At 64.7% G+C, this 9,162-nt stretch overlaps 3 protein-coding genes across 5 annotated transcripts; all 3 read left to right on the top strand.

Annotated features, from left to right (window-relative positions):
- Positions 1-2,398: 2,398 nt before the first annotated feature.
- On the top strand, positions 2,399-2,920 carry H696_00401 (small nuclear ribonucleoprotein F; the record flags this gene model as incomplete). Its single annotated transcript, XM_009494251.1, has 2 exons — positions 2,399-2,527; positions 2,810-2,920. The coding sequence occupies 2 exons, from the start codon at positions 2,399-2,401 to the stop codon at positions 2,918-2,920; spliced, it is 240 nt and encodes a 79-aa protein (XP_009492526.1).
- Positions 2,921-4,166: 1,246 nt separating this feature from the next.
- H696_00400 lies at positions 4,167-6,328 on the top strand. 2 transcript variants are annotated; one of them, XM_009494250.1, is made up of 3 exons: positions 4,167-4,216; positions 4,587-5,200; positions 5,376-6,328. In XM_009494250.1, exons 2-3 carry the CDS (start codon positions 4,679-4,681, stop codon positions 6,153-6,155), a joined length of 1,302 nt encoding a protein of 433 aa, XP_009492525.1. In that variant the 5' UTR covers positions 4,167-4,216; positions 4,587-4,678; the 3' UTR covers positions 6,156-6,328. The 2 variants fall into 2 exon arrangements, with proteins under 2 accessions (XP_009492525.1, XP_009492524.1); XM_009494249.1 differs by lacking the exon at positions 4,167-4,216 and adding an exon at positions 4,305-4,432.
- A 386-nt stretch (positions 6,329-6,714) lies between these two features.
- On the top strand, positions 6,715-8,123 carry H696_00399. 2 transcript variants are annotated; one of them, XM_009494248.1, is made up of 4 exons: positions 6,715-7,077; positions 7,288-7,438; positions 7,571-7,778; positions 7,950-8,123. In XM_009494248.1, the coding sequence occupies exons 1-4, from the start codon at positions 6,870-6,872 to the stop codon at positions 7,995-7,997; spliced, it is 615 nt and encodes a 204-aa protein (XP_009492523.1). In that variant the 5' UTR covers positions 6,715-6,869; the 3' UTR covers positions 7,998-8,123. The 2 variants fall into 2 exon arrangements, with proteins under 2 accessions (XP_009492523.1, XP_009492522.1); XM_009494247.1 differs by having other exon boundaries at positions 7,288-7,778.
- The last annotated feature ends 1,039 nt before the right edge of the window (positions 8,124-9,162 follow it).

Raw genomic sequence — 9,162 nt, 5'->3', positions numbered from 1 at the left:
GCCGTACGGCCAGATGCGCGGAGAGAGGGTCGACGAAGGCCTCGGGCTCCGTCTGACGGGAGGTGGCGGCCGCGAGGGCGGCACCCAGCGGATCCAGGCTTGGATCGATCTTGTCCTCGACCGACAGAGCCTTCGGGCTCTTTGGAACGGGGGCGGGTGCCAGGGGGAGGAGGGGCGTGGGTGAGAGGAGGTTGGATAGGGAGGGGGGGGGCAAAGAAAAGAGGTGGCGCTATGGCCATGGGGCCGGGCACAGGCGGGCATACCTCGACGGCCTTGTCGCTGGAGGTGGTGACGATCACAACGTTGGCCTTGACGGCGAGCGGATGATCCTCCTGGCTCACGGAGACCGCAGGCAGGGGGGTAGTGGCCGCGAGGTCCAGCTTAATGGGTCGGCTGCTGGGCCTGTGGGGGTGTGGGGGGGGAGGGAGGGGGGGGAGGGTTCAACAAGGCCCGCGATGGGCCACAACCACGCGCAAACATACACACACGCGTGCACACATGACAAGGGCAGGGCGCAGGTGGGTCAGTCGCGATCGGATGTCCAAACGGGCACGGCGGCACGAGTGGCGGAACAAAAGAAGGACCAGCGCGAGGTGGCGGCCCTCACGTACCACTCGAGGGGGGAGTGCTGGTCGGCGGAGTCGGCCATGGTCGGGAGCGGAAGGGCGACGGGCACGTGCGGGACCGCAAGGGGGAGGGGGAGGGGGCGAGGCAGCGAGTGCGAGAAGCGCGGTGGGTGTGGTCGGCGGGCAGAGGCAGAGCGGGGGAGGGAGGGGAGGGGGTGCTCGAAAGAGTCGGAGGAGGCGTGTCTCCGGCGGGGGCGCCGCTCAGGCGGAGGGGGATCTGAAAAGCCCAGCCGGGGCCACCCCCGCTAGTCGTCGTCAGATGGCAGTCCCGGAGATGACCCCTCCCCCGGCCGCCCCCTCTCGGCAAGAGGACGAGGGGCGGTCCCTCCGGCCTGGGCGTGGGGCGTCCTCAGCCGGCGGAACGGGCACCAACCTGTGCTGGGAAAGAAGATCCCCCCCGCCCCGCCCCGCCCCCCCCCCCGGTCAAGGTCACAAAATAACAACGGGGGGTGCCCGGCAGTGGTGTGAGGGCACAAGAAAAAAAAGACGCGAGCCACTCGGGCTCAAGAGCAACGCCCGGGACAAAGGCCCCTTCTTGCCGGGCCTTCATACCCGCCACTTCGCCCAACACACCCGGTCCTTGTGTCTCCGGTCTGCCAAGGAGGGCAGGGGGGGGGGGGGGGGGGGGGGGAGAGTCCTTGGTGTGCGGATCACCGGGCGGGGCGAGGGAGTCCTCGGGAGGACCGCCGGGAGCCGAAGTGAGCACAGGTCACCTTGGCTGGGGAGGGGTGGGACGCCCAGTGGCAGACCCCGGCAGCGTCGGCAATAATAAACACCGCCCGGGTGAGGCGGTCTCGGTGGTGTGATGAGCGACTCCGGTGTGATCGAACAATAGCGTTTTAAGTGGATCTGAATAGGCAGACTATTGTGGTGTTCTGTTCCGAAGTGGCTAGCGGAGCGCGTCAGTTGCCCTCCCCCGGCCGGCTTGCGAGGAGCGAGGCCATGAGGGAGGGTTGGTTGGCGTCCTGGCACAAGTGGCATTTGGTCTAGTCGGTAGCAGGCGCGGCGATTTTCGGCTTCCCCAAGAAGGCGCAGAGGCGACCCTGGGCGCGGGGGGGGGAACAGGAGAAGGGTTGGGCGTGTACTTTTTCGGGCCCTTGGGCGTGCTCCTTTTTTTGTCCAGCTCCCCCAGCAAGTGGATCTTTTCAAAAACTCGGGGCGAGGTACAAATTGAGAGGTATTAAAATTCGAGCTTTTGTGCTTTTTCCCCCTCCCTCCCACCCCCGGATGGATTGGGTTCTTTCCTTCGGGCCGGTACGCGCGGAACCTGTTCCCAGTGCCGCGGGCGGGGGGGGGGGAGGGGGGCAGGGCGGGTTTCCTGCGTCCCGTCCCGTTATGTTCGTTCCTGGGCGGGCCACAACGCGGTGCTGGGTATCCGGGCGCGAGGGGGGGGGGGGGGGGGTTGCGAAGCCAACTGGCGCGCTTTCCCCATTTCCGGCGCGGGCCCGAGGTAAGCCCGTCCCAGGGTGCCCGTGCGCCGCGCTGGAGGAACATGCGCGCGTTGATGCAGGAGGTCTCCCCTTGCCGGAGGCGGTGTTCCGGAGAGGAGGGGGGCTCAGTTCGACTGTCCGCCGCCGAGACGGGCTAAGCCCGCCACCGAAACGGGTGAAGTCCGCTCCCTCAAGGGGAGGTATATAAGGTGCCTGGCCCGGGCAAGGTGAGCAACTTGCAGATGAGGCAGCCTCCTTACCAGAGTCCGTCTCCCGAGTTTTCTCCCCCTCTCCCCTCCTTCCAGCCTCTCTCTCTCTCTTTCTCCACCCCCTCCCCTCCATATGTCCAACTTCATCAACCCGAAGCCCTTCCTTGCCAACCTGACTGGCCAGATGGTCCACGTCAAGCTCAAGTGGGGTATGGAGTTCCGCGGGGTGCTCAAGTCCTTCGACCTCTACATGAACCTCCAGGTATGTCCATGCTGCTCCTCCCCCCCCCCCTCCCCCCTCCCCCTCCTCCTCCGTGTGAGTGGCGTCGGTTGGTGTCGGTCATCGTACTGATGATTGACGTAAAACTGACACCTCTTGTGTAAGTATCATGGCATTTGTCGTGACTGTGCACTCAACGTCTTCTCTGAACAAAGACCCACCACCGCGCCCTCCTCGCTCCTCTGCTGCCCCCCCCCTCCCGCTCTGCTCGCCTCTCTCCTCCCCTCTCCCTTTGTGCTGACCCCCTTCCTGGCCCATTCTTAGCTTCTTGACTGCGAGGAGATTGTCCAGGGCGTCGGCACGCCGATCGGCGAGGTCATGATTCGCTGCAACAATGTGCTCTACATCCGCGGCGCCACTGAGGCGGCTGCCTAAATGTGTGCACCTGGTTGCTGCTGTGTGTCTCCCCCCCTCGCCCTAGAGGAGACGACCCCGGTGGTCGTGATTCTCGGGATGCGGCCGCAGTGCTCCCCCTCCCCCTCCCTGTGCGCACAGCCTGATGCTTTGTCGTCATGTGCGCTGGTGTGTGTGTGTGTGTGCCTGCCTGGCCTAACGGGAGATACCGGGTGCTTCTGCTCTGGAAGCCCGGCTCCCGCTTCTCTCCGTCTCCGGAAGGAATATGATCGGTAATGCTCTCCTTTGCGCCTCTTCCCTCGAGGCGGCGTGCATTTTGCCGTCTTTTCCGACGGGGGTGCGCCGCGCGCGTGTCCTTTTCCCCGCACGCGCGTGTCCTTCACATCGCGGAGGCGCCCTGCTCTCTCTCCCTCTCTCTTTCCGCTCTTAAGCGGACGGTGACAGCGTGCAGAGGCCCCCTCTCGTGCCCCTCTCTTCCCCCCTCACTGTACATTATCTGTTGCGCCCTCCTTCCCTCCTGCCGGGGGCTGTGGGCCTGCGCCCGGTGTGTGGATGCGAGCTCCGTGCTCTCTTCCTCCTCCTCCTTTATTTTCCCCTCTCTCTTTCTCCCCCCATGCGGGGGTGCCCCATGTGTAACAGTCGACGAGCCACTTGCCTCTCCTGTTCCTTCACCCCCCCCAAAATACAAAGTCACAAAACCCCCACATACTACCCACCCTCTGACTGTTGTTTTTTCCCTTCTTTCTCGAACGCGTGCCTGTGTTGTCGGGGTGTGGGGCTTTTGGCGAGCGTGGCGGTTCACTGTTGGGATAGGTTCCATGCCCCTGTGTCTTGTTCTCTCTCTCTCCCTCTCTCCCTCTCTCTCCGTGTCCCCTGCCGATGTTTCAATTCTCGTGGTGTGCCAGTGTGTAGGCGGCCGGGCGCTACGTCCGCTTCCATGTCATCACGCTTCCTCCCCCGCCCGCCCGAAACCTTCTAGCAAGAATGCAGCGGTGTGGACCCTGTGCCTCCGAGGGGACTGGGTGATGCCCCCCCCCCCTTTTGGATGAAAGAACGGACAGGCACGTGCTACTTCGGCTGGGCACAGATACGCGCACGCGTACGCACACACGCACACTCACACGCATGTGGATGGCGCTGGCCTTGCCGGGAAGCACGCCGATTGCTACCACCGAATCATTCGTTGGCATGTGGGCTTAGTCTCCAAGGTTTTTTTCCCACTGGGGTGCAGGCTGCCCGGCCCCGGTGGAGGCGTCATCCCCACCTCCCTCTACCAATCGTATTATCTACCCCTTCCAGGCTGAGAGATCTCTGCTGGTCCGCTCCCCCCTGGCCCTCTTTCTTGCATTCGTCCCCTCTCCCCGCCCACCCAGTCAACAGCCCGCGAGCGTCACGCAGGCACAGACACACACACACACACACACGCGCTCTTCCCGATGTCCAACCAGGGGAAGGCCGCCGTACCGGGCCGCCGGGCTGGCTCGGGCTCGGGGAACATCTTTCTTCAGGACAGCGACGTTGGTAACCGTCCAAGTGTGTCTCTCCTCTCCTCCCTACCAATGGGGTAAATGTCTCACTTGCTGTCTCACTTGCCGTCCCTCTCTCTCTCTCTCTCTCCCCGTCTCTCTCTCTCTCTCTCTCACTGCAGGCCACTGACTTATCCGCTTCTCGCCGTTCGCCCGGCCAGAGCGCCGCGTCAAGCAGCTCTATTCACATGATAACAACTCCAGCGGCGAGGATTCCGACTTGGGATTTGCTTCGGACGGGGCAGACTCCGACATGGAGGACCACCTGTCGGGCCCGGATGCTCGGCGGAAGCGCTCTCGCTTGGAGGTGGACCCGGTGACCGGGCGTCCGGTGGGCCCGGCTGCCGGTGACGCCGGCTCAGATGAGGATGACGATGAGGCGGCTGTGCCGCCGGAGTTCCGCGAGCGCCCATCTGCGCCCATTCGTACGAGGGATCGCCTCGAGCGGGGCACCCTGAATCGGCTCCTGGCCGATGACAGCGATGTGCGAGGGCTCGGCGAGCGCGCCGGTGCCTCGATCCCCGGCGAGACAACCTCCCTGCAGGAGGACGAGTCCTCCGTCGGCATTGAGGCCTTCAACCTGGATGCCGAGATGCGCAGTGGGCAATTCGACCAGACCGGCTTCTTTGTGTCTCGTGCCCTCGGCGGCCGGGGGTCCCGGACGGCGGGGGACTCCGACGATTCCGATGCGGCCAGCGACTCGGACGAGGATGTCGATCGGGTGACTGCCGAAGAGGCGTCCTTGATGAATTTCGACAAGGGTGCCATGGTCGAGGTGTGTCTCAAGTCTGCGTGCATTTGTTTCCCCGTCTGCTGGCTTGTCATTTTGTCGACTCCAATCGGGCCTTTCCCACTCCAATCGGGCACTGACTCCCTCTCCCTCTCCCTCTCTGTCTCTCCCCCTCCACCTCTCAATCGGGTCCTTCTGCCACCGGTTGCCTCATGATCAGGCGGCCGAGGCCAAGCGCCGACAAGCCGAGGGGGCCGAGGCGGCCGAGGCCGAGCGCCTCGCGCGCGATGGGACTCTCGCCATCCCAAGCACCCAGCTCGGCATGCTGGAGGACTTGGCCCAGTATCTGGCTTCCGACCGGCCTCAAGATACTCCGGCCGCGGCGATGCGGCGACTGGCCGCGCCGAAGGGGGGCCCCGGTGCCCCGGGTGGAGCTCGTGTCCGGCGCCCGGCCCTGGCTCCCGAGGCACAGGCCCAGCTTGATCGACTGACCGCCCTGTTGACGGCCATGGTCGACCGGCATGACATGGTGGACATCTACCAAATGACCCAGGCCGAGGTGGCCCAGCAGATTGCCGCCCTCCGGGAGGCGGAGCAGGCTCGACGTGCGCGCACCGCGGCGGCGGCCGTCGAGCCCACCGATGCCGGGTCCGATTCGGATGACATGTTCTCCCTGGCGGCTGGCCCGGGGGTGGCTTCGCCCGCGGCCGCGACCACAGCTGCCCCGGCCGCTGGCCCTCTTCCCGCCTCCACATCGACCGAGGCCTTCTGGGAGTACAAGTGGACCGAGGATGAGGACCCCGCCACGCCGGTGTATGGGCCCTTCTCCTCGACGCAAATGCACGCCTGGGCCGAGGCTGGGCTCTTTTCGCAGACGCCCTCCGGGGCGGTGTTTGTCCGCCGGGCGGCCCCTCCTCCGGGGGCCGGCGAGCCGGAGGACTTCTCCGATGCGCCCTTCCGCTCATCCAAGCGCATCGACTTCTCCTTGTACATCGACTGAGCCACCGTGCGGGGGCGGGCGCGTGCTGCGAGATGCGGCAAAGAAAAATATACACCGAGTCTTTCCTGGCGACTGCCGGCCCGACACATGGAACTTGTCTCTGGCATGTGCAGATACCAGCATGGCGGACATGCACACACCCACACACAAGCACGCACGCACACACACACACACACACACGCACACACACACACACACACACACACACACACACACGCACACACACACACACACACACGCACGCACGCACGCACGCACGCACGCACGCACGCACACACCAGAACATGCCGCCGCGATGTGCTCAAGCTCCCACGACCAGATGCCAATGCTTCCGATCGCGTGGTCGTCCGTCGGAGCCTGGGGGCCAGCGGGGGACACCCACGCACGAGAGTTCACCTGCACGGTGCCCCCCCCTCCCCCCTCCCCTGGCAGTGGGACTGATCGTTGCCGGGCGGAGTCACACTTGGGACGGATGCAGCATCCTCCAAGAGTGAGTCTTTCTTGAGGACCGGGGTCGGAGACCCCGAGAGCACCAGCCACTCGATGGCATGCATCTCCCTCCCTCCCTCTCCCTCCCCCTCTCTCTTTGCCCGCCTCGCCGCTGCCTCCTTCACCGACGCCTGCCGCGCAAACTCCCCCTACCTCCTTTCCCATCCCCACCCCCTCCCCGTCTGGTATACACCCGCCCTTTGTCTCTACCCGCCCGCGGCCAGGATGTTTGTCCTGGTGAAGTTTTCCGACAGCGTGCGCATCGCGCCGGCGGACTTCAGAAAGAAGCTCTCGGACGCAGTGATCGATGAGCTGAACAAGAAGTATGCCAACAAGGTGGTCAAGCGGGTAGGCCTCTGCATTAGCCTGTTTGAGCTGCACTCGGTCGGTGACCCGCTGGTTGTCCCGGCCGATGGGTGCACCCATGTAAAGGGTGTGTGCTTTTATGGTGTTCCTCCCCCCCCCCCCCCCCCCCCCCCCCCCCGCCCGCCTTCCGCCCGCCTTCCGTCCGCCCTCTGTCCGCCCTCTGTCCGCCCTCTGTCCGCCCTCCGTCCGCCCTCATCCTTCCAGGCGAGATGCCCTGCCACAGTGGTGTTCTGACTGTCATGCCATTGCATCTGCTCCTCGCTTGATCGTCTGCCAGTCACCTTCACGTATATTGTCTTCCGGCCATTCGTCGGGCAGATCCTTTCCGGGCGCATTAAGAAGTGCACCCCCGAGGGTGTCTTCGTGACGTTGGGCTTCTTCGAGGACATCCTCATTCCGGCGGACCAGCTCCAGGAGAACACGGTTTTGTGCGTGCCTCGATGTGTATTGGCGCCTGCTCTGTGCGACCATTTGCCCCTGTTTTTCCCCCGCGCTCACGGGGGACCTATGCCCTGCTCTAACATCGACACCTCCCATGTTACCTGGGTGTTGGCTGGCAGCGACCACGAGGAGCAGGTTTGGGTGTGGAACTACTTTGATAACAAGCTCTATATGGATGTGGAGAACCGCATCCGCTTCCGCATTGTGGAGCATGTGTATTTCGAGCAGTTCAAGAAGCCCACCGCCGCCACGCCGGGCGCCTTCCCGGCGGAAGAGCAGGCCGACACCAGTGAAGCCGCCCCCACTCAACCGCCTTTCTCGTTGATTGTGCGTCTCGCGTCTCGCCTTTTGCTCCTCCCCCTTCCTCCCTCCCTCTCTCTCTCTCTCTCTCTCTGTCTCTCTCTCCCCCCTCCCCCTCCTCCTGCCTTCCGCCCGGCTCCTCTGTCATCTTGCACTGACCTTCGATCATGTCCCTGTCTCCCCCCTCCGAACATGCAGGCCGCGGCCAACCAGGACGGTCTTGGCCTGGAGAAGTGGTGGCAGTAGTCTGTCGCCCTCCCCCTCTATTCCCCTCACATCTCCCCCTCCCCCGACACAATAGAAGACCCCATGGCGTCACTGAGAGGACTCCCGTCGCGCGCGGGCGGTGGCGGGGCAGGAGGAGAGGGGGCATTGTTTGAAAGATGTGTGCAGGCATGCGGGCTACCGATGCGGCATGGCGGCAGGACCGCGCACCACAGGGGCCTGTGGGTGGAGCAGGGAGCTCAGATCGGAGTGGGACTATAGGGCATGCTGAGCAAGGCAAGTCTCCGGGCGGGTCCACGGTGTCTGACCGTGTCTTGCGCATGTGGAGAGGTCTCCCTTGCTCCTTCCTCAAACACACACACACACACACACACACACACACACACACAAACACACACGCCCCAGGGCTCTTCCCCAGAAGATGGAGTACGGGGGCAGAGAATGTAAAGCACACAGAAGCGGATGGCAAGGAGAGGGGGCGACACAGACGCATGATGCCTCTGGGCGCCCATCCGTTGGGACCTCGCTACCTGCACTTCGATCTGCTCGGCCCGGATGCGGCCCACGGTGCCCCGGCTGATGAGCGCGTTCGAGCCGTGTAGAGCACGCCGTGTCCATCACCGGGGCCCCGGTGCAGCGGGGGGAACGGAGGGGGCGGGGGGAATTGAAAAGTCGGCACCTGCGCGCTCCCGGGGCCGTGTTCGGACTTGCGCGCCTGGCATCCCCCCGCCCCCGCGGCAGTCTGTCTGTGCCTGCCTTTCTTCGCGAAATCGGCCCCCCTCCCCCCATTAGCCTCATCTGCCGGCAGGTGGTCGGGTGCGTGGGCGTCCGTTTGTGAGTGGCCGTTGACTGTGGCCAGCGACGGCCGTTGTTTGCAGAGTTACACGGCTCGGGGAAGGGGGGGAGGGGGGGGGGGGGACCAACTGGCCCTCATCAGGGCAGATGCACACCATCTGATCCCGCACGCGGGGCCGAACTCTGCGCGGATGGTTCACGCTAGCTGGGCTTGCGCCTTCTCCCGGGCCGGCCCTCGCTCGTGGGCTTTCCTGCCCGTTCGCCACTTGGCACTGCCTTTCAGTGCGTGCGCGCGCGCGCGCGCGTGCGTTTCCGGGCATGGCGTTGTGTTAGTGAAAATTCTAGACGCCCGCAAATTACCACGTCGAGCCAGCCACGGCGAGGGGGGGGG

Source organism: Fonticula alba (assembly GCF_000388065.1).
Source record: "Fonticula alba strain ATCC 38817 unplaced genomic scaffold supercont2.1, whole genome shotgun sequence".
NCBI classification, from domain to species: Eukaryota; order Rotosphaerida; family Fonticulaceae; genus Fonticula; species Fonticula alba.
The sequence above is the reverse complement of the archived record's forward strand: the minus strand, read 5'-3'. Positions and strand labels throughout refer to the sequence as shown.

Coding starts and splice junctions, on each gene's coding strand:
- H696_00400 (XM_009494249.1), top strand. CDS start 4,336: ATGTCCAACCAGGGGAAGGCCGCCGTACCGGGCCGCCGGGCTGGCTCG. Junction 4,433..4,586: donor CGACGTTGGTAACCGTCCAA/GTGTGTCTCTCC, acceptor TCGCCCGGCCAG/AGCGCCGCGTCAAGCAGCTC. Junction 5,201..5,375: donor ACAAGGGTGCCATGGTCGAG/GTGTGTCTCAAG, acceptor CCTCATGATCAG/GCGGCCGAGGCCAAGCGCCG.
- H696_00399 (XM_009494247.1), top strand. CDS start 6,870: ATGTTTGTCCTGGTGAAGTTTTCCGACAGCGTGCGCATCGCGCCGGCG. Junction 7,078..7,287: donor TGGGTGCACCCATGTAAAGG/GTGTGTGCTTTT, acceptor ATCGTCTGCCAG/TCACCTTCACGTATATTGTC. Junction 7,779..7,949: donor AACCGCCTTTCTCGTTGATT/GTGCGTCTCGCG, acceptor CCGAACATGCAG/GCCGCGGCCAACCAGGACGG.